The sequence below is a fragment of the Antrostomus carolinensis genome, unplaced genomic scaffold (genome assembly GCF_000700745.2).
Source record: "Antrostomus carolinensis isolate BGI_N321 unplaced genomic scaffold, ASM70074v2 scaffold9893, whole genome shotgun sequence".
Lineage (NCBI taxonomy): Eukaryota > Metazoa > Chordata > Aves > Caprimulgiformes > Caprimulgidae > Antrostomus > Antrostomus carolinensis.
Window position 1 is genome coordinate 53,629 of NW_010307251.1, and position 24,630 is coordinate 78,258.

General features: G+C 41.7%; 1 protein-coding gene across 1 annotated transcript in view; it reads right to left on the bottom strand.

The window, feature by feature from the left end:
• Window positions 1–24,630, bottom strand: part of UNC80 (unc-80 subunit of NALCN channel complex) — a gene marked incomplete at its 5' end in the record, with an annotated part of 93,679 nt that overhangs the window by 50,589 nt on the left and 18,460 nt on the right. Inside the window, 11 exons of the mRNA XM_029084350.1 lie at window positions 491–677; window positions 1,214–1,345; window positions 1,719–1,900; window positions 5,165–5,303; window positions 6,011–6,118; window positions 8,177–8,374; window positions 11,372–11,472; window positions 12,998–13,201; window positions 16,732–16,897; window positions 20,532–20,665; window positions 22,960–23,131. Of these exons, the coding sequence (XP_028940183.1) occupies window positions 491–677; window positions 1,214–1,345; window positions 1,719–1,900; window positions 5,165–5,303; window positions 6,011–6,118; window positions 8,177–8,374; window positions 11,372–11,472; window positions 12,998–13,201; window positions 16,732–16,897; window positions 20,532–20,665; window positions 22,960–23,131 (1,723 nt within the window). The remainder of the gene's footprint in view (window positions 1–490; window positions 678–1,213; window positions 1,346–1,718; window positions 1,901–5,164; window positions 5,304–6,010; window positions 6,119–8,176; window positions 8,375–11,371; window positions 11,473–12,997; window positions 13,202–16,731; window positions 16,898–20,531; window positions 20,666–22,959; window positions 23,132–24,630) is intronic.

Here is a 24,630-nt window from a genome sequence, read left to right on the forward strand (position 1 = left end):
GGTCATCTAGGCTCCCCCACTAGTCACCATAAAGGCAGAAAACTCCAGGGGCAATTCAGCCTATCCTAAGCTACCTATCTTTAAACAGATACTGCCAAAGGGTGATTCCTCCTACCCTTTACTTATTAAAGTTAGGAAAGACAAATTTAATTCCTACTGTCGCATATTCTCATTGTGTTAAATCCTGCAAGATGCTGGGGGCTTTGGGATGTTAAATGCTAGTAAGTTCCACTGAAGTTGCAGGGAGAGGGGTAAGGGGCTCCAGGTCACACAGTCAGCACTCAACACATCCAAGGTTTTGTGTTTTTCTTGCGTTAATTTTAATTACACTTTTTCTCCATGACTTGGACTCTTCAAAAAATGGATGTGGTTGTGACTTTCCTAACACTAAGAATCAGCGTTCCTAGACATCACACCCCTAAGCAGTGCTTTATGTTGGTGGCAGGTACTCTCAGGTTCCTGGAATGCAGTTCCTGGCCCTGGAGCACACCTTCTTCTTCCTGCTCTGAGCTTGGTGTGCAGGATGGCTCGTAGCAGGCTTCCTGAGTGATGGGGATGGCAGTGATGAGACTGGCTTCCCTGCCCAGGCGTTTCTTCTCTTCCTCCTGCTGCAGGTTCTTCAGGATGTGCTCCGCTCGCTGATGGGAACGTGACACAGCTCTGGCTGAAAATGACTTCTGTCAGGAAGAAAAGAGAAAAAACACAGCCTGAAGCTGTTAGTTAAGATGCACACATCTTGCATTTTCTGCAAGAGACCTCTGACATTCAGCAACTGAGTTTCTAAATACAAATCAGACTAGTGCTAGCTGAACAGAGATTCACCAGGACACTCCTCTCAGAGCTATGTCTACAATAAGCCTTGGTGCAGACTTATCCCAAGAGATGCCACATGAACAAATGCAGAGAAAATGGGCTGTTAGGCAGCTCAAGTGAACTAATCTTCTCTCAGAGAGAGAACAGCCCTGTGCTCCCGAGATCTGAGTTACTGTCTCTCACAGGGATATGATACATAGTACAGTACCTCAGTGAACAAAGATAAAAGCTTTAGGTCCATGTAGAAAATGCTGTGTGCCCTACACGGACTGTGTCCTAGATTTTTCCCAGCTGAGGAAGACAAGAAAACTCAGAGTTCAGTCCACATCTTTTGGCTTTAGCTTCCCCCATGCGACTACAGAGAAAAAACAATGCTTACTCTAGCAATGTCTCTGCTTACCGACTGATCTTCATTTATGGGATCTTGCACACTCCCGCTGCACTGAGGGACCCAGGGCGGGTCAAACATTGGCACAGATGGCATCCCCAGGACAGGAGAAGGCAGAGTGAAGTTTATGCTTGGAGGAGGGATCTAAACAAAAACATTAAAGACATTTTATTAAGACTACTATTAATGTCTGTACTGTTAATTAAACATGAGTACAAGTACCAAAGACATTGATTACCTCTGCATTTTTTCCCAACTCCATATCTCACTCCACTGAACACCATGTATGACACACATTTCTTTCTTCCTCTGATGTCTTCTCTGATCTGTGTTCCCATTATACTCTCCCCATTTTATACAGGAGTTCTACACATCACCTTCCCCACTAGTGTGACTTACATGACCATTTTTTTCTCTAAACAGATTTCCAGGCAATTTCATGGCAGCATGTCATTACACATCTATCTCACAAGACAAGTTGTAAATGGCAACATTGTGCTTCATGTGTCCTATCTACCTTAAAGATCTGCTGTGCTCCCTCTTCCATCCTTGGCCAGACTTGATACCTAAACCTCCAGAGTGTGTGAAACTTGAGAATGGCATTCAGTCTCTGCACTGTCTCTGGGTGATGAAATTCGGACATCAGCATGTCAGAAACGGCCTCTGGCACTTTCACAGCACACAGCAGGAACATGGCAGCTGCAAGGAGAGAACATCTGATTATCTGTTTTCCTTAATAATCTGTCTATTTGGCAGAGAAAAACTGCAGCTGTACAACCCCCCACCAAAAGAAACCTAATCTTGGCTCTAGAAATTAGATCAGCAGTCTACCAGACCTAGTGAAAATCATACTGCTTCATGAAACCAAGCACGTGTGATTTCACCTTTTGGAGCCACACAGCATTATGTGTGATGCTTGTAAAAGGTTGTGGAAAATCTGCTTTTAAAATAAAACACAGCTTTGTCCTTCTTGATAAAACCTCAGTCATGACTGGTTTAAAATAAGAAGCATCTCTTGAAGTAACAGGACTAATTCAGTTTGAGTTTGGTTCATTTCCAAGTGATTCCTGTGATGATTAATAAAGGCTGATTTGACAGAAGCTCAGCTTTCCCCTCAGAGCAGGAAGCAATGCCTCAGTAGAGGTCTCATCTGTCTGTTTTAATGGATGAACCAAAAAAGAAAGGTTCTTAGTTAAACAGGTGCCGTGCAATGATCACAATCTGCCTCCAAGAGAAAACGGAGTTGCTGTGAATGGTGAGACAAAGGACCAGACCACAATGGAAAACAGCACAATAGAAGTTGAGCTGGCCCATAGTTTTAATGAACCACATCTGAACATAAAGGGACATAGTCCAACTCCATACAATGGAGGCCAATTAATTTATATGGGTATCTGAGAGGCACTGCAGTGTTGCTGCGGATTCAGTTAGCGAGTCCGTGGCTTCTTTGACCAGTAGGTCACCACAGATCACCAGAGACTGCTTCTCTAGATTTGGTGGCTGTTCCTCCACCGTAGAAAGAGGACGTTTGCCATCGTGTTTGCCTCAGCTCTTATTCAGAAGGTGCCAGCCATGAGAGCTGTGCTGATGGGAGGCAGTCCCAATATCTGTAGAAAAACAAGGCTGCTTTTTGACTGCCTAGGCCCTGCCTTGCATTGCGAAGGCTCCCATTCCTGATCCAAAGTCCTGCCGCAAATCTGTAGGGACCCTTCTGTTTCACCAGCTCAGAGAACCTTCTAATCTTTAGTGTTTTCAATGTAACTATGTCAACTCTTAGTAGGACTAAGTGTGAGCTCATACTGAAGTAACCAAAAAAAGAAATACAGCCTTGGGGTCAGTAGATGGTGCTGCTGTACACCAACACAGGAGTTCATGAACGTAATTTATGCTGGGGCTGGAATCACTCTTGCTACTAAAAAAGCTACTACAGACCCTCAAACGAGTTTTAATCCTCCTTTTGCAAAGGGGAGAAGGAGAAAGATGTATCTCAGAGGCTGCTCCTCCTCGGGAAGACTGGCAAAGCTTTGTTCCCTTCCCTGTGAGCGAGCCACTGTAAGTTTTTGGTAAGAGAGAAAGCATATCCACAATTACTTCCCCAGAAGGGGACTTCAAGTGCATTTGAGTGCAGTTACAGGCACGTTGTTTCTTTTCTTTGTTTTGCTCCTGTCTCCTTCTGTCTGCACATTTAGCCTGGGAAAGGCAAAGGTGAAGGGGAAAGTGCAGAGAAGACCTGCGAGTTGAAGTGCACTGTGCACTGGTGGAGCAGATGCAAAGCAAGGGAAGCAGAACTGGAGAAGAACATGAGATGTGGACTCAAACAATGGACTTCGGGACAGAATTCATTGCCAGCTGTGGAAAATGAAGGACTGGTGAGCTAGATCAAAGTGTGGCAAAAAGGGGAGAGGTGTCTGAGGAACACTTCAAAACTCTTGCATTGTCAGCAGCTTTTGATAAAGTGCCCATAATTTAATCAAGAACACCTGTGAAAGCTCCCTTAGGTGTGAGAATCTGGGGAAGATGGCGATCTCTAAGCCATTTCATTGGGCGCCAGGGGAAGAGAAAGGCAGAATTTAAAAGTTTTGTGAGACTGGCTTAGAAATTTGATTGCTTTAATTTTTATGCTTTGTTTAAGCAATTTGTGTGTTGTGTGTGAGGGATGTTCACATATTCTAGGGTTGTGGCTCATGATTTCTGAACATCTGGCATTAGCACACACTGGCTATGAGCATTTGGACAGGACACTAAGACTAGAAGGTACCTCCTGAGTAATATCATCTAACCCCTTTCATAAACGCTGAAATCCGAGTGCATTTGCTCTCTTTTGGGGTGGTTCAAAATCTGTTTTCAAGAAGTCGTAAAGAGTTCATACTTATGCTACTATGGCTTAAATAATTCTTCCTCCTTGCCTGGTCTGTTATATTTATGGAGAGCAAGAATATCCCCTCCCAGTTTTCACCTGAGAGGGGATAAATATCCTTATCATATAGGCTCTTCATTCTGCCTCATGTCCTAACAGTCTTTTATTGTACCTGTCCCATGTAAATGTCTCTTTCTTCAGTGACCAAAATTGTGCTGTGTTCTAGGTAATTATACAGTGTGCTTTACAATAGCATTAGTACTTTGAATCTCTAACGAAATAGGCTTCTGACAGATCCTGACTGTGTTTATAGTTTCCACAGATTAATTCTACTCGGCAAGCCAGTCATCTTCTGATATACTCTGAATTCCCCCAAACCTCTATCAGATCCATGGGAGAAGATCCAAGCTCATAACAGAGCAATTCTCATTAATCTGCAAGGACACAATCTTACACTTTGTAGTAATAAATTTCATCCCATGTCTGGAATTCCTTTTTCAGGGTAATACTCTCACAGGTATATGAAGTTCTATTCTTCTCTGTCTTAAAGATGCCTGTCAATTATGTGTCATCACCAAATGTCATCTGCACAATTTAATACTAAGTGAAAATGGAAAATTTACATAAATACCATACCACAAGACTACTTATTGAGCAATGCTGCTGTGTCCATGCAACATGAGACTTCTCCTTTGAGAGAAGCTATGACAATTCCACTCTCAGTGCCTTTCTCAGTTTTTGTGTTAGCCCTCAACTGGTACTAACAATTTCCATGAGGCAACGTACAAAAACCTTTAGTAAACTCCGGACAGATTAAATCCCTGTGTTTCCTCTGCCTAGAAACCCAGATAAACATAAATACTAATTTTGATGCTCTCTAATCATTCACAACAGCCAGGGTCTGACAGATGGCTTTTCTGATCCTTCTGACTACCTCTTTGGCACAAAGCACAAAAACACATGAAGGTCTATGAAAATTAAACAGCTGCCAAGAAAACCTTGGTGTCATTAATACTCCTACACTACAACGGGCTCTTGCAAAGCGCTGTGATGTACTGTGAGTTGTGCAGCCAGGGTAGCCATATGAAGTGGTTTTGTTCTCTTACCTGCTGCTCCAGCCATGTGCTCATCCACGCTGAGCAAGAGCTCCCACGCTGCTGGCTGGATGTCCCCATACATCTCTTCTGTGAGGATAGGAGCTGCCTTGATTAGCAGTGACAAAGGTGCAGGGGAGAGGCTCATTACCTGCAAAAGAACAAGCCATGCCTTGCAACTGAACTGCGCAAACTATCCACAGTGAACAACACACTCAGTAATTCTCCCCAAGTTTTGGTCTGCAGATTACCCACTGATAACTTCTAGTTTCAGCCATTTCAGGTAATGCTCCATAGAAGAATGTTTCTACACTTAAAGAGCAGCATTAGAAAACTAGTTCCTTGAGTCTGTTGCTAGTCACTCATGTCACAAACACACTGATAAAGAGGACAAAAGGAAAGACAAACTCTCCCAAGGTGGTGTATAAACAGTGACACAGATCCATTAAAATCTCATGGACTGACAAGAACAGGCCTGTGAAGAGCCTGATGCTTCTTCAGGAACACTGAACAAGAAAGAACAAAGGGAAACTAATGCTGTAAACTGACAGGTTGTATTTAAATACATTTCTGAATTTTTAATATATTTTTTTAATTTTAATTTTTTTGTGTCCCCAGTTTTGATGCATGTGTCGCTAGGGGAAGGAGCTACATGGTTAAAGGATTATTTGACAGGGTTACCTTACGAGGCTTAAATTTAGCATTACTCAACTGGGGAAAACATGCAGGGCTGAAGTAACTGAGATTCAAAAACAACAGTTCTTCCCACAGGCTTAGAGATCCATTTTCTTTCTTCTTGCAGTCTAACCTGACACCTATGTATCAGCATCCCTAACTCGCATATGGCCTAGTCAGTACCTGGTGTCTGATATATTTTAACATTCCAGAGTCCTTCTTGCCTTCCAAGTTGATATCAATCACTCTCTTTTTTAGAGAAGGAGTTCTCAAGCATGACTTGTCTGAGCACTGAAAGGAAAAAAAAAAAGAAAGTGGAATTCACACTTAGATTTCCCAAAATGTGGAAAGGGAGGAGATAACATACAAGAGGAAGCTGTAGCACAATGCCTTCTCCTGTGCTGGCAACAGGCCTCGTATCAGTGAGATGGCATATCTCATCCCATTTCCTTCTCTTTTTAACAGGGCTTTTCCCAATAAAAACTTAAGGCAGAAGCCAGTAAACCAAATGAGGAAATGAATGTGCTCTGTGTAATCTTCGCAGGTGGCACACCCACGTATTTCAGAACAGAACTTTAAGCAGATTAGAGGTAAAAAGACTAGAGCTTTCCTCTAAAAAATTAACAACCGAAATGTTTAGTGTGCACGACGCTGTTCTCTTTCAGCTACATTTATCTTCTCTTCTTCCTCAGAAAGCGTAAGTGACAACACATTTCAGGACTTGAGCTCACACCTGTCTGAGAGTTGTCCCTAGCAGACTGCCAAGGCCAGTGATAATGACAAGTCTGTTTTATGTTCTTCATTCACAACACCAGAGACTTTTCCCAGAATGCTATGTTGCCACAGACTCTTCTCCTCAAGCTAGTACCCTGCTGATTAACACATGGATTCTTGTTTATCTGAGAGCTCACGAGCCCCACAGAGCACATAGCCAGGTCTGCACATAACTGTTACCTCCAATCTTTCATTCTGCAAGCTGTGAGAATAGAAGAGAGGTTCCTCTGGAACCCAGATACATGTGGAAATGGTGCCCATGCAGTCAGAGAATGACAACACTTGAAGAATACCAAAGCATGAGGAACTGGGATGAAAAGTCTACTGTTACATAAAGTTCAAAAGATAACAATTGCTCTCCTGCAGTGAGGTCTGTACAAACACCGTGCATGTGTTTGTAGGCAACCTTATTGTCCCCCAACCTCTTTTTTCCTTACTGTTGCTTAAATGCTTTGATGGATGATGAAATGTGTATCACTTTGCCTTGCAATTCAAAGGTGGAGATGAAACAACACACAGTAATGCACGGTGTTCTTTTGCTACCTTTCATGAACGCTGCCAGCTGCTCACCTCAAGCCTGCTTTCTGTAGCAGAAATGACTCCCTCTCTTCCTAAATGAGTAAGTGATCCACTGCTTTTCTGTGCCAGAGGAAATGTATGGGGTTACAGTTTCCAGGAAAGCAGAATAATTAGCTGTTGTTTTATCTACTCTCTGCTCTATTCCATACAAATATCATTCAATTTTCTAACTTGATATGAAACAAACAATCTGCTGGTTGATGAAGAAACATGAACTTGTCTCTTACTCCTTCATTTTCCACCTGCAGGGACAATAGCTTCTTTACCCAACTGAAATCTTGATGGGAGTTTCATTAACACTTTTGTTTTCAATGTTAAAGTAGTTGAATGACTCTGCCATTACAAGTATTCAGAATACCTGTAGTCTGCCTGGTGTGATCAGGAGTATGAAAGTATTAACCAACTGTTGACATAATTCAGCTGGTACCTGGGTGGGCACTTTACTGAAAGCAGAAATGTATTTCCACTGAAGTTAAAGGTACCACTTATACAGCTAGAAAGGCACAATCTTGATTGAATATGCTGCTGAACTCATAATTAGAAGTGGGTCACTAAAGAGAAAGTAACATTAAAGACTCATGTATACGATTATTGCAACAGCTCTGAGAGCTCAGACCTAAAAGAAAGAAAACACGTAAAATTTTACAAGAATTTCAAGATTCTTATTAACAGATGAGAAGAAACATGAAAAAAAGAGACTGGGCTCCAGGGACTCATAGGTAGAGGCCATAAAGAACATTAACATTAAGTTCAGGCTCTAAGCTTTTAAATGACCATATCAGCAGCTAAGGTTCTTCCCAATCAATATAGATTACATTCCTTCCAGAATCTGAAAATGACTTCAGATGCTTTTTTGCAGAGCTGTGTTTAGGAAGGGCTGTGTTCATTTTGTCATAAAAGAACTGTTTGAGTACATTATGCAGTCCTTGACATAGTCCTATGACTATGACCTACCTGGACAAACCCCAAAACATTCTGCTTTTTCCATCTACTCACTTCCTTTTGCTTTTTGCCTCTTGCCACACTGTTCAATGTGCTGTTTTCTCGCAGAGAGTCCACTGTGTCTCCATACAGCAGTTTGATGGCCCGGACAAGGCGAGCGCAGGACCGGCTGTGATGGAGGTAGCAGTGTGGGTGACAGTAGTCAATGTGGGTACATATGAAACTTTGCTGGTTGCATAACAGGATCATAACCTTGAAAAGAAAAAACAAGATAATAGTTACCTATAGAAAAAGTAGTTAACCCAGAGAACTGCATAGGGCAGCCAGCGATGGGGACGGTCAAACTAACTTTTCCACAGCCTAGCTGGGGAGACATGAAACTCAACACAGCTTTTTAAAAGGGTCTGCATGTTTGCACAGAGCTCCATACTTCCTACTGGTTTACAAACTAATTAGGCATGGCTAAAGAAACATCAGTGTTAAAGAAAACAGAGAGAGCTGCTATAGATGTGTGTGTTTGGCTGGTGGCAAGATTAAGGCTGAGGAAAATGTTATTCTCTCAGTTTGCAGAAAAGCTGTTGTATTGCCACTCTGAGGTGAGGGCTTAGCCCAGAAACTGTCAACTACTCAATCATCATTAAAGCTGCAAACCCACCAGGTTCAGGGGTTAGTGTCCTTCAGCAAATGGGAAAGGAAATGTCTCAGTATGCTCTCAAGTAGGAATAAGCTGTGCCAGCTGTTCTGCACATGCTTCCCTGACCCTGCTTGGGTAGGCCCATCCAGCCTAGCTTGATGTTGGCTGCCTCAGTTACTATTTCTAGTGGTGTGGCCATATGGCAGCAAGGAGCTGTAAAATCTGTCTAAGAAACAGAGTAAATATTTGGGCATTTAGCTCTTCTGGGCCCTGCTTTGCTGCAGCAACACTGCTAATAGTCCCTCAACTAATTAATTAAAGACAATCTTGGGTAAATCTACACTTCAGTGACTGCTCTCTGTTGTAACTCAGTCCAGCAGCTCTTTGTACACTGGTCTTCATGTTACACAGAAACCCAGCCACTTATTAGCGCTCTGAAGAAAACACAGGAATCTCCAAGCCATTCATGCTGTAGGTCATAACTGGCCTTTATGAATTCTTCTCCTCATCCCACAACCTAATGCAGAAATACCCAGAACTACAAGAAAATGTTATCCCACCTTTTCCATCTTTTATGGTCTGTGCAGTTGCAGTCTGCTGGCTCTCTCAAGTAAGGCAGCCACATCACTCTCAACCCTCAAATATTTAGCTTTCGAAAAAGTCAGGATCTTAATTTAAAACAAATCTGTGCTGCATATGTGGGATTCTTGTCTTTGCCTGCCTGTTCTGGCCTCATGTTACTTCAGGGTCAAGCAGGAATAACTCAAACCACTAGTGCTGTATCAGTGTGCAAATGGTATAAACCCGATCAGCATTGTATAGCCTCTACTCAGCCTCTGGTGCACTGTTAGAACTTGTAGTTATGGTACACTGACATAGAGTGAGGACATCATGCGCTGGGCTGCTGTAAAAGACAGGTAAAGGAAATGCTCATGCATGCACAGAAGCAACTGGAACCAGAGATCTTTTTGAGTGGCTTGCTCATGACCATTAATTAAAGCAAGTTGGGTTGTTGGTTTTTTTTTTTGCCCCCAGTTCTAGTGACCATCCACCCACACCTTCTTTCCAACAAACAAAAAGAGAAAGTTCTCATGCGATATTGGTACTTGCGTGGCATTGACTGGAACGGGTGATTTTTCAAATCTTCCTTTCTCCTATACAGGCTAATCACATGGAAAGTGAGACAAACATCTCAAGTTCCCTTCAGTTTATGCCTCATATTTATGAGTCCATGCATCCTCCCACATCGAGCAAAGGCACCACAATTTATCCTAAACTGCTAACTAGGGAGACGCTTTTATCCTCTAGCAGTTAATTGCCTAGTACACACTCTCATGTTCAACATACTCAGTTTAGTACACTGGAATTTACAGATGAGGTATAATCATTACCAAGAGCATTAGAGTACTGACAGAGAAGCAGAGTAGTGCAGGGATTGAGGTACTAGCTTGGAAGACATGACATTCAAGTTCCCTGTCCTGCTACCCCCTTCTGAAAAAGACAACTATCAAGAACTGCTTCTGACATCACAGGATTGGATGAAGCCTGTTCCTGCCTACACCTCATAAGAATGGGACAGTTGAGAGCAGACTGTGTAAAATACTTGAGAAAAACACGGGAATATCAACTCAACATTGGCAGCTGTCTTTCCCAAAGGCAACTCAGAAGTCCAAAGGAAATTCGGGGAGGCATTTGTCCTCATACATATGTGCACAGGAAGTTAATCCAACCTTTCCGCAAAGCACGTGCACTGACTGTACTGCACTAGCACAGCCTGTCACGAGGCAACAGAGGTAGAGGTGTACAGTCCTTGGATACCAGTGAATTGAACTGTGTAGACTTGCCCAACTGACTTTTAGCATGTCTAAATCATGGGTACAGACATCAACAAAATGGATTTCTTAGGCCCTGCATGACCAAACCACATTTGTACTATTATACTGCCCGTCTGTTGGATAGAGTTGAAAGTACACACTGCCCTGTTGGCTTAGACATTATGATAGAATAAATCTAACGAAATCAACGAAAATGTTCCAAAAGTAATTTTTTTGCCTACAAGGTGCATAATTAAGCTTATTGTCATAGAGTTAATGGAGATAAAAATATATAAATTGGCTCAAAAAGAAGTTGGAAAAACTCGCTGAGGAAAAAATCTTCTGGTAGTTAGCAAACATAGTGATCACAACAGAATCTCCAGCTCAAGTAGGTTCTAAAATGCCATTAGCAAGAAGCTGGGAGCCCACCTCACACCATAGCCTATTCTGTTACTCTTCCTGAACTACTCACTACTAACCATGCTGGAGATAAATACTGAGCTAATGGACTTTTCAGCTGAGGTAGCATGGCTGTCCCTACACACTTAAGAGATAAATAGTCCCTTTTCCCTTACAAACTAAATATATGAAATGGACAGAGGGAGCCAGACAAAAACCTTCTGGTTTTAGTCCATTTTAGAAATGGCAAACATATTATTTCCAAAGGTCACAGCTTACTTACACTTGAGATCCTTGATGCTACATGGAAAAAGCACAGATTGTGATCTGGTTATTGTCAACACAAAGGTTTTCCTACTGAAAATGCCACCCTTGAGAGTGCTGCTGGCGACTCATACTTACATGCAGCCACGACATGTTCCGATGATAGTTCTCCTCCGTGCCTGTGCTGCTCAGCACCTCGGGCTCAATGCTAGGTTCGCTTGCACTCCAAGGGCTCCCTTCTTCAAAAGAAAAACACCCAAAAGGTGGTTGTTTTTATTGCTCCCTATGTGCTTAAAGACTAGGGACAGCACTTGTAAGCCAGGCCAGCCTTGTGGGAACAGACCAGAGTACACAGAATATGCCACACTGGAAAGACTGCGTTTGGACACCCCTCCCCAATCCTTGTACCATGCTGGCTTGACAATTACAAGAACCATTTAGACTTGGCTCACAGGTCACCTTGTCAGTAGCAAACACTGCTCCCTCCCTGCTTTTTTCTTTAATGGAAGGGGAGAAGGTAAACAAAAAACATCAGAAACAAATTCTTCGCATCATTCAGATGCTGCAAATGGTTGGTTTAGTGATCTGCATTGACTGGGCTCTGTGGTTAAAAATGTCAACAAAAATCCAACCAGAAGTGGCATCCAACTGGAAATGCCAATGGGCAAAGTCACTGCTAATTGCCCATGGAAACTGCTAATGTCATGGGGATAAAAGGGGAAAAAAATCCTGATTCTAGCACATTAGTTCTAAAGAACTCAGGCAACGGCGAGATTTCTCTGGGAACTTCACTGACCCCTGTGTTTTCTTTAGCCATTCCATAACCTATGGGCCTCCTACAATACTAACATTAATATCGTTAAGAGATGGCTGGGGATGAATGGTTAACCTTTTTTCTCTCCTCTTTAAGTGAACTGTGACTTGCCAAAGTCTACAGAACAGGCAATCCCGCTCTCCATTTTCACCTACTGGAGCATCTTTTGGGCAACATAAAAATGACTATTAAACTTGGGAGGTTATTTCAGCTCCAAATGTATCCAAACAGTGGATTCTGGTTAACACCCCTAGCAGAGGGAGTCCCTTAAGTTCAACTGTGATGGGGATTTCTTGTGGCAGGATGCACATTTGGTTACCATGAGATAAATATATGGGGATCCATCTTTGGAAGACTAAGGTGGGTATGTGTAAACTGTAAAAATATATGTATATGCCAATATGTAGAAATACAGTATGTAGCATGTATGTGTTATGTTCTACATATAGGAATATATATATTACATGTCATATGACATGCCTATCACATCATAAGCTACATAGAATATGAAGTGCATGTCTGTACATATATATATATATCTCCTATCTGTTAATACATACAATAAAATATCATATATGCATATGACCTCACGTGTTCATTATACCCTATGATTTAGGGGTGTGTGTATGTGCATATACACATGTGCTTGTGCACCCCTAAAGACAGCATGCGTTTGGCTGGCAGGCACTAGCATTCCAAGAGTTCATGCTCTAACACGGAGCTCTGAATCGATAACCTGTGCTTGGAGCCGACGCTGCACCCATGTGAACCTGGGATCTGAACCATGTTCCTCCCAGGCCCTAGTTTAGGCAGTCCCTGAAGAAGATTCTAGGTTTTTCCTTGCCTGCTGCGGTGAGGGTCTCTAGTAATTTCTAACTCTGCTGCAATCACATCAAGACTTTAGGTCCTGCCTATTGTCCCCTCCCTTTCCACCCACTCGTCTAAGTTACCTATATCAGTGACAGTGTCCCTGCTGTGGGACAGCTGCAGCTCCTCATTCTCAGACTCTGAGTCCTGCCGTGATAACTTGGTGCTCTTTAGGCTGCCGGCCCGGCGAATGCTGGAAAGGGAACCCCCCTTCTTCACCCGGAAACTGCGGGTTCCTTTAATCTGGAGCAATCGGGAGCCTCCTATCCTGATCTTCCTGCTGGGAACTGTATTAAAAGAATAAAAGAGGACTTTTTTCCCCTTAATTTTTCCCCATTTAAAAAAGAAAGATATCCTGGCCCTCCCCTCCCTCCCAACCCTTTGCTGCCAGTCTGTACTGCAGCATCTTTTCTTCTATCAAGGATTTTCTTCTGCCAGAGGCTCCCTCCAAAGCCATCGCCAATGCAGCTCTGTCAATCAGGCAGTAAAGATGCTTTACGGAAATGTGTTCAGCACCTCATTTCCTGGAGACCCGGCACGTCACCTCAGGCCTTGTCTGTGTTTGGAATTAGCCCTCGTTCAACCACCAGCAAGTAGAGTCAGCTGCTCTAACAGAAACCCAAAACGTGGACAAGGGAAACCTACGATTCACACCAATTTGAATCAATTCCTGCCAGGAAACAGGATCCGGCCAATGGATGTAAATTGCAGTTTTCTTTGCCAGCCCCGGGGTTTGCATTAGTGCAGAATCACCTCTTGCTAGGGATAGATGGCTGAATCCCAAGCATGAACAAGGCATCATGGACAAACCTATTTTCCTGTGGGCCTGGGTTCTGTAAACCTCACTGAGCTCTGCAGTAGGATCAATTATTTATTCATACAGCACGTGTGACTGCAGAAGAGTGGTCTGCTTCATGAGGTTAGCACACAAGACTTCTTTGAAATAAGATTTGCATAAATCCGTGTCTCTGCATGTTACTCTTCATCATTAGAATGCTTTAGAGGAAACGGGAGCACGTAGATCCTCTCCTTCAGACAAATCAGCAGCTTTCAGGCACTAACAACATCCATTGACACTCTGCATTTTTGATGAGCACAGACATGAAATGGTTCAATGTTCAAAGCACCAACTGTTAGCACTTTCAGTCTCCTCTTAGTTCAAAGGCAGCACATGGCAATATGTCAGTCCAAATGTTGCAACACTCAGTCATTTTACTGCAGATCTAATCAGGCAAGGCCACGTGTGATCGATTACTTTTTGGTGTGTTGTTGAGAATGAACAGGATACAGCTTTTTGGATACCATGGGGAAGCAAAATATTTCAAAAGAATCGTATTTTGGCTTCCGGAAAAATCAAACACATCTTTACTCTTGAGAATGCCCCTAATTCCTCCAGAACTCAACTCCCAGTCCCATTTCCAGTGGTTAAAATATTGGCCAAAGACAGCTGCATAGGTTTTGAGAGCTACTCCTCAGTCCTCATGAATCAGCTGGGCAAATCACTGCTGAGTGACCAGAGAAGCTCCCTCCAAGTGACCATGCTGAGCTCTTCAGCAATCACTACTGCTTGAATTCAGTTCAGATCAGCCTCAGTAGAGTGGCTCAGTTCCCCTGAACACCAAACCATTTAAGCACTTGTAACTGCATTTAATGAATTCTGCAGAATCCCATTTTAGCACCCAAATAGTACATACAATCCTCTGAGAGCCTGCATCTACCTGGCTTTAGTGTCTGTATTTCAGACCTACCTGGAGCAGATTCTATACAGTAAACTCACAGCTTTTGGATAGCTGTTAAGCCACGCCTGCGGTGAGCGACGGAGAGTAAAGTTTTTAACTCTCAGGAAAAAATGAAAGGAAATGGATTAGTACTCATCAAAGAGGTTGAGATAAGGAAACCTGTCACTGCAGGTGAGAAACATTTAGTTACATTCACACAACAATATTTTCTTATCTAGAAAAGTGTAGATTATAAAAGATGCCTCTGCATCTGTTATGTTTGGCCCAGGTGGATCTGCAGAAAAATATACTGTGGCCAGAGAAAATAACATAGTTATTGTAAGTTTAAAATATATATATATTTAAAATATAACATTATCTTGCATTTATTTAGCTTTCAAAATACTGCAAACACATTTTTGCTGGAGTGTATTAGGACTCAGCCTTCCTGCCACAGTCACTTTTCCCATCTCTAAAACGTAGTAAAAAGACAGCTTCAGTAAAGGAACACTACGTGACAGCATAAGGAAAAGAGAATGGGGAAAAAATCCAACTGAAACTGCAGGGAAAATGCAGAGTCAAGGATGCAGAAAGTTAGTACTATCTTTGCAAAAATAACTCAACTCTGCATTAGGCCTGTAGCGCAGCAACACATGAAGGAAAACTTAAGTCAGCACTACCTCTAAGAAAAATAGGGTAGTTAGAGACTGGCCACCAGCATTTCCCAGCAGGACTGTGTGCTTGTGGGCATTCTCCCACTCAGGTAACGTCCCAGTGGATGGGACTGCTGCTTGAGAGGCTGGAAAGTGGTTTCAAGTAACTCTCATAACTATCTTAAAAAAAAAATCCACCACAAAACCAAGCTTTTCCTCATCTAAATAGTTGGAGACATCTTATCCCACTGATCTTAGACTATTAGACAGACCACAAGGCTGTGTGCTTCTCTGGCCTGCCAATATGCCAAGGGTACAAAAAATAAGGTTGAGCATGAATTTATCCAGCTCACCTTTCTCATATGGATACCTAGCTCTCTTCACAGGAGTAACTGTCCCACCTGACACACAGTTCTGGAGGCAGTTTTACACCATGTAATTCTTGGAAACAGTTCTAATATTTTCTCCCATAATTGTGTCAGGGTCACAGCTGAAGACAGAGCAAACTTTATGCAAAGCCCCCTGAAGTCAATAAAAGCTCTTCTGAATCATTAATGCATATTACAGTTCCTAGAGGATAACCAGCCACAGACTCCATCCTTTTCAAACAATCATCAAGCATTTATCGTTTTCAAATTTATCATTAAAAAATCGGCACCTTTATATGGCTATTACGAAACAGAATTTAAACAGTTCTAGAAAACTTGTTAGAGGGAGAATCATTTACAGGTAACTGTCTGGCAGTTCAGTCTCTAATTGCAAATACACACGATGACTGTATATTGTATTGCAACACTTGTACCATCAGATAGTATGTGAGTTTTGCATGAGATGACTCAAAAATGGAAACAATCTGCTGCTCTCAGCAAACACAGTGAGCTTGAGATTTGCTTGTACAGTATACAGTATGTTGGTAACATTAATCTGCTAGCCATCAAAAGCCACATAAGTCTGTGTTTTTCATGTGGTAGCAAAGAATTCAAGAGATCAAGTGATCAACTACTAATTCTGTGAGATGCCATAACTTCCAAACCAGTACAGGTCTTCACAGAAAGATTGCAGTCTTCCCTCCTATCTGTGGTTTTCCCAAAATGAAAAACTGTAATCAGAATAAAAAACAAACGAGCACTTTTGATCTTTATTTCTAAAGTGAATCAAATAGTGATGCTTCTCTCAGCATCTCACTGAGAGACGGTTTCAAAGGCTGCATTCTCCTTTTTAGAAATTTTGCAATGCTCTCAATCGGTTTCAGTCATAGCAGTGTTTTACAAAATTTAACATCTTTGCTTCTCACATTTGTTGTATTGAACCCTGAAGGCCAGAAGCGTTTCAGAAATGATTTAAAGCCACGTGACTCCATAGCAACCTTCTATGCAAATGAAAACATAAAATCAAGCGCCACTTCACAAGCCCTGAGACTACAAAAGCCTTATTGTACTGACAAACCTTTTTTCTCCTCGAAGCCAGCCTCAGATTTGAGAGTGTGGCTGCTGCTGTGCAGAGAATCCTTTGAATCTTCATTTTCATCCAAAACCCCAGCAAAGCTGATCTTTCTTTCATACCTGTGTCGGTCCATCTCAGGATCCAGACGCAGCCTGCAGCTCTCCAGATCCTGTAGAAGAATGTAGACCACACAGATGTGCAAGCAGTATGAGTCCCCATGGTTTTCACTGCAACCATATAAGCTTCAGGAAGAACTGCTTCAGATGGAAACCTATTTCTATCACACAGTTCTCCATCTACCCTGACACTTTCTGATCCAACTACTCTTTGGGCTTGCAGCATGCTGAGCCACACTGTAAACACTGTCAGGATGCAAGAGTTAAGAGGTGTTAACACACATTTCTGGTTAACACTGCTGAGTTATTTGGCACCCTGTCTGCAGGCTCATGAGGGGGAAAGCACGTAAATGGTCCCTAATGGATAGGTGGCAATAAAAGGTGGCTGTTACCCAAGGTGCTGGGTGGATGGTTAGGTCTCTACTCCAAAAGGCCCCTGTGGCTGATTAGGGAATGCATTGCCACCATACTCATCAGAGGCAGAAAAGTTGAGAGAAGGCTAGCTGACAGTGCGACAGTCGTGACAGCATGGCCCAGAGCAAGCTTTCTGGGTGCATGTTGGCTGCACTTAAATTCTGGAATAAAAATGTTGGCTGCATTTAAATTCTGGAAAATGAACAGCACTGCACTGGAGAGATGCTACTTTGGACCATCATTTTCTCCTATTAACAGAAATGGCACAATTTGTGCCACCTACTGGCTACCAATTTGGGATAAAAAAGCAAAAGTCCTAAAAATCCGCAAGCTACAGGTTATCATCCGCTTTCTCTAACCACAGCTAGAAAAAGTGACAGGAAGACTGTGAACTGCCACTCTGGCAAACACTGTTAAAGTGCTGGGCTCTTTGAGAGTACCATCTGTGCATTTTGACTGGGGACATCATCAGCTTTGAGATCTCCCCACCCAAAATGTAACTAGCTGAAATTTAAGATGACACAACGCTCCTTGCTGTGAGTAAATGGCTGATGAATGTGAATGATAACATCACTGAAATTATCCAAAATAGTTATTCTGGGTAAAATTCTGTAGGCTCAAGACATCTCATACTGGAATTTGCATACAAATACAAAACTCCTATAGAAGTTACTGGGACCTACTTGAGTAGTGACAAAGTTTGCTACTCTTAAGAGTTGGTCTTAAAAAAAAAAAAGAAAAAAAAAAAAAAGGTCTTCTCAAACATATGTTCTAGACTGAGCTGTGCTGAAGTGGGTTAACCAGCCTATCTAACACCAGTCAAAGGTCCCAAACCATTTGCAGTCTGCTTTGCATCTCCAGGGAAAATTATCATAAATGATTGTCAGAAAAACTAACAGTTGATTACCATAAGGGAAATATTTTGACTTTTCTCAATAACAAAACATGGGATATAAAAAGATGGGGGCCTAAAGGAATTATTTGTAGGACCTCTAGTGTTGAAAGTGTCCATGTAAATAGTTTAAAATGTATCTAACACAGTTTAGGATATGAAACAAAGGTTAAAGCACTTTTGGATAAAAATTTGTGATCAAATCTGACTGAATTACAGCAGCTTCATAAATTAGCATGTGTAAGTTGAGCAATGATAGCAGTACAGGTATATTCCTAGGGCATGGTCAGAGTTCTCCATCCTGGAGTATTTAAACACATTATTCCTCCCAGCTGTTTGTCAACATGCTTACACTGGAAATTGCTGCCCCCACAAATTAACTGACAGAATGAAATACATCCTCTTAGCACACAGTTAGTCTGACTCTATTTGTCTTCAGCAACTCCTAAGCTAAAATTAATGACTTTCCACCACAGCAAATAACGAGTTCCAGTTCTCTGGCTCTACTGTGGCAGCACTAGGCTCCAAGAGAATTTATTCCTCACTCCCAGCCGTTTGCAAAGTGAGCTTGTATCTACTCCACCAGCTTCAGTAAAAGGCTTTGATTTAAACTGCAGCCAGGACTGCCTGCCTCACTCAAACATAGGTAAGGGTGTTTATGCCCTCAGCCTGGCAAGTCTGGATGGACTGTGGGTAGTTAAACTGGTTTACCACAACTAGTTCACCTGCAAATTCTTCAGTTCAAGGCTGCTAAGCCTGGGCTCATATCTATGGAACAGGTATGACTGCAAACACCAATGGAAGTGAGATTTGCTGTACTGCAATTGCAGCTTTATGGACCATAACATTATGTACCTGGTTCTCTTGCAAAGGAAGCACCACTACATAAATACAGAGACTTAATATTTTTAAATGGAGTGCTATTGGCTTTTTTTTTTTTTTTTTTTTTTAAATCCCTGTACAAATTTAAACGAAGCACTCTATGGCCATTTTCTCTAATAGGTTCTTACATAATGTGACCTTAAGGTTTCTTATGCCTACACTTCACAGAATAATTCCTCCTCCTTCTGTCCCATATACAAGCCTGAAAATCTATTAATCAGTTGCATTTCTATTTGGCACAAAAGCACAGATTTCTGCTGACCTTCATTACCCAACATATTCTTAGTTCCAAGCCTAACTACTTTACTGAGATGAATTTTAAACCCTGGTACTATCCTGCTTTGGGATGCAGTCATTTATTGCATGGTAAAAATATCAACAAAGTTCTTAGGAATACTCTGTCTGAATTTATTTCTGTTTTTTAAAACTGTCCTTCTCGCATACCTGGGGGCTGAGTCACTTCATCATAGGTCATCTACAGCCTTTGAAACCAATTTCAGAACCTAATAACAATAATGTCCAGCCAGATCAGCCTGTCAAGCAAAATTATCGTTAGCAAATTTGATCTCAGTCTGTGACGAAAAAAAACGAATAGTAGGGCTAAATCCTTCATGTTCACTTGGAAACTTCTCATTCTTTCTTTATAATTTTTATTCTCATTTCCTAAAGAAATTAGGCCTAAAAGATGAAACTGCATGTCTGCCCCTCAATTTTCAACTCATTCCATGCTAACCACCTCTGACGGTCATCTTCAACTCAATTTGACAAAAAGATAACTGAGTGCTTGTGTATTTTGTGAAACAACAGGCTGAAGGCAATGTTAAATCACATTATTAGACCTAGGAAAACCCCCACAAGAACAAATGATTGGAAATCAGGTTTCATGGGTTCTACTATTCACAAAATTAGTTGTCACCTAAACAGTCATTCAGCTTACTATTCATGCCAGGATTTGCCTGTGCCTCTCTCACTCTCATGGAGGTTTATTTATTTCCTTGCTTCTTTATCTCTGTTTCTTTCCTTTTCCCTCCAGTCCCTTCAATTGTGTTGTCTAACCCAAGCCAAAAATCTGCAACTTCTAAGCATAAGCAAATTCTCTGTAAACCACCCTCTCCCCCTTCTCCAAAGTGCCCTGTTCAGTTTTCTGTCAATTTGGCCTCCTAATCAGCTAGGTAGCATGTGAGCTGTCACCTCCTGCAGTCCACCTTCCACACCTCTCAGGTCTCCCACACTCAGTTTCTCAATCTATCTGCCGCTCTCTTCTCTGTTTTGAAACTTCCTTGAACTTCCAGTACATGTTGTGGTTCCACAGTCTTATCTTCTTAGTCAACCATTTGATGTGCCCTGCCCATCTTCTATTCACCAGACAAGGGCTCCTTTCTCCCTGCATCAGATACCCACTTGAGTTATCCCACCCACCCTACCTCTCCTCAGACAGGCACTGAGCCCGGTGACTTCTGTGGGCGTGGTTCCCTCTCCAATGTGTACTGTCCACTTACCACAAGAGGCTCAGTACGTGGCCTGGGCAAGGAGGGAAAGGTCTCTCGAAGGAAAGTGGTTATCTCCAGGAGAAGCTGACAGGCTGCCATTTTCAGTGCAAAAGGACAACAACATTTGGTAGGGTTCACAGTGCCTAGGAAAAAATATTACTATGGTGAGCAAGGAGATGATACGAAAACTGGGAACCAAGAGGTGATGGACATTTTCACATATGGTGCACAATGCAAGCTGCACTAAAATGGAGGAAAACCCAGACATCTGTCTATGCTACTGTTCCTACACTGAAAGGAACATAGTTAAACAAATATCAATGCAAATATTTACCAGCATGTGCAATAGTACTAACACACTGTAGTGTACTATTGTATCTGTTATAGTATATTATGGTGAAGTATCTGCTAAACTAACATCATGATCTTACATCTTTTGTATACATCTCATTTAAAGTAAATACAGGTTGAGAAGTAGATACACTTCTTTGCCTTTAGAGTTCTACATTCAGCCAAATCTTCTGCAGTTCTAGAAAAGAATTACTTTAAAATATAGGAAAAATTCTCAAAATATGTAGAGTTATGACTAGCCAGAAAAGAGGCACTGTGCCTATTAATTACTACCCTGACAACTGGAAAAGATAAGTCTCTTTTAGTTAGGCGTCTTTATTTCTGCACAGAATCCAAGTGCTATTTAGAGAGAGAATCATGAAAAAAAAAAACCAACAAACTGCTTAATCAAATTAATCAAACATTCAAATGCTTAACCTAAAAGAAAGGGGGAAAGGAAAGACAGATTATTGAAATACTTGAAGTTTTGGCTCAACTGAGTTTAAACAATCAGCTTCAAAAGCTGTACACTTTCTAACCCATCTAATGCCATTCAAAGCTTGAAAAGTAGGAAGGATTCTTCAATGCTTGATCAATTTGAAAAATACTATCCAGGATAATGGACAGCAAAAAAAAAAAGTAAACAAAAAAAATAGTTGTGACAACAACTAACCATGTCCATTTTTTAATAATACCTGATATTACCATCTATGTACATTTCAGAGAGATTTGTGTTTTCACTTGCTTTCCCCCATGTAATTACTTTTTGCAAAGAAACAGTCCAAAACAAACAAGTGAGAGGACACTGCAGGGATCAGATAAAACTGGATTAATTCTGTGATGCTTGCTAATTCCTCTGTACACACTACCAGTAACAATTTATGGACTTTGCAGGGACTAAAATAATCTGAACTATCAAATTCAGATGAAACATACAGTGTAACGGAATATGCAACTGCATATTTTATGCTCCTTTGTCTACTCCCTACAGCAAGAGAATACAATTGTTCTTCACCTTGCAAAAGTCATTCACGGTGCAGGAGAGAGAAAATTTGGGGTACACTCTCCTGCTCCTGGATATATCTCTTAAAGGGCCAATAAAAAAAATCCAGAAGAGCCACCCACATTCCTGTAGCTGCTAGTGCTGGCACACCACAATGGCACATGTGAAGGTCCAGCTTAGGGCCAGTACCTTCTCTTGAGACCACTTCCCACAAATGTCATTTCACTGCTCCCACCTACTCCTCTCTACTTCAGAGTTGGCCTTTATGCAGTGCTAAGAACAAACCCAGAAGCACAGAAAAAGAAACCAGAAGATACATAAACAGTGCTAGCACACTACATCCAATGGCAAACAACAGTACACAGACACAGGAACCAGTACATTACAGCACACATGTATATACAAATGGCATCTGGAGAGGACATAATGTTTGTTACCACCTTCACCTACACCTACAACAGTCTGTGTTTTGACTTAATTTATTTTGATCCACAAGGTTTGTTATAATTTGCATGCCTATTTAGACTTTCAGAATCAGGGATCTGTCACCCCCCTCCCACCCTTATGTACACACAGGCACAAATATGTGTGTTTTAGTCATCTTGTTGTTACACTGATTTTTTATGATACTTCTTACACCACTATGCTATATTTCTGCCTGAGAATTAGGCAAATATACTGAAGTCAAGATTTAAAAGCCTTTGGTAGAGCTTTGCCAATTGACAGGTGAGGAGATGACTCTTCAATGTTAAGAAACAGAAAAGCAGCTGATCTCACACAAATATTTTGGCAGAAATAACTGGGAAGAATGGGAGTCCGAACCACTTTTGGCACTCAAGTGACAGCAAGACTCAAGAAATAAATTATTACCCTGCTTATAATTGCAGTTGCCAGTACACAGGAATTGCAACTCACTGCCTGTTTTCCCCCCCTTTTCCTTCAAAGTCTCTCAGTGCTGCTACTCATCTGTCATGTTGTACATCCAGGCACAGAAAGAACAGGGGAGGAAGCTGGGGTGAAGGTGAGGGACTGGGAAATACAGCTGGGTGGCAAGAGGATGAAAAGAGAAGAAAAATTAAGTGCTCCTAAAGCAGAGGTTCTTACAAGCGGGGGTTCTTGTAGTAAAGGGAGTCTCCTTACTGTCATCTAAAAAGTCTTCTTCCTCATCCTCCTTTCTCAGGCGCCTCTTGGTCTCCTCATCATAAATGAGGCCCAGCAGGTTGGCAGGGCTCTCACTCTCAGCATGGCACAGCTCGTTGAGGCGGACACCGATTGCCTGCAGACAGGGAGAAAAAGAAAGCACAAGGAGGTGAGAATTTCAGCCCAGCTCATTGATGGTCAAGGGCTCTGCCCCATGCAGGCTGTAGAGATGTTCCAACCAGAACAGAATGTCCTGACTTTATTTTTATTGTATGTGATATGCAGTAGAGAAAGGGATGATAGAAGATTAATTGCTACCAAAACCATAATTTATTTCCCCCTTTTTTTAAACCAAAACTTGCAAACAGTGTCAAATTTCAGGATGAAATTTGGTTAAATAATTAAAAAAACCTCCAAAGTGGTAAATGATAAACAGAAGAAGATTGGGTCATTATTGTGTATTAATTTTTTCCACTTTTCTTTCTCCCTTGATATACAAGTGTCAGATTTTTGCTAAGTCTTTCCACTGAGAATTTATGTCTTCTGTTCAAGAAACTATCCTGTGACTTACGAATCCAGTAACAGCCCCCATTTCCTCCACAGAACTGTTGAATGCCCATGGAAAAGCCTGCTTCCTTCTTTAAAGCACAGACTCCCTGATGCACTTTCCAAAAATGGGCTGACAATATGCATATAAAAGCTGGGAAGGTAATGGGTATTACAAAAGCACGGGTAATGGTATAGAGGGGATGCATGTAGAGAACACAGACAGACAGATTTCCATTGAATGCTGTTACATTCTCCAGAAAGGCCTTAATCAGTTATTTGAGGCTGTTTGCCAGCATCATTACTGGCATGTAAACAGCCCTCATGGTACTGTCAGCAAAGCTACAGATAAAGATATACTAGCAAGAAGAATGCTTTCCTGCTAAGACACTTCAGAGGTCTTCAGGATTTTCTTTGCTGCAGATAGGTGAAGAGAACACAGACAAGTATGCAAAACTTTATCCTGTGGTACCATCACTTTGCGAGGGAGGAAATGTGTTTAATTACAGAGTTTTCATCAACACTTGCTATTTGGCCTTTTTGGTTTTGGGATAGTTTCAGAGAAAGATACTAAAGAGGATTTCTGAATCTTCCACAAGTCAGAACTGCTGGTTACGCCAGCACTATATAATTTTACTGTCTCAGCTGAAGTGACACAGAAATACAAAAACAGTCACTTGCTATGGCTCTTCCTTGCTACTAAGCAGTTCCTGTGAAATCCAGTAACAATGAAGAGTTACTGACTCTTGAAGACTCTGCCACACAAAGAGAATAAGGTGGTACTGTTGTGGTTTGCAAGCTGATGCAAATAGTTGGCAATCTCAGCTATCTGTGAGCCTGCACATGGCAAAATAAACTCCGTATCTCTCACATTTTTTCCCCTTTCACATTTCAGGCATTTAAAGGAAGAAATGTTCTGCATGCCTCTCCACAAAGAAGTAATTTATCACATATTATTTAAGCTGTGTTATCCACCCTAATATTAAAGCAATCATGCATAATCTCACAGCTTCCTACCTAATGAGCACTGAATCTCTAACATGTATTATCTGCATGAATTATGTTTGGTTTCCCTAGCAAACAGAGAGC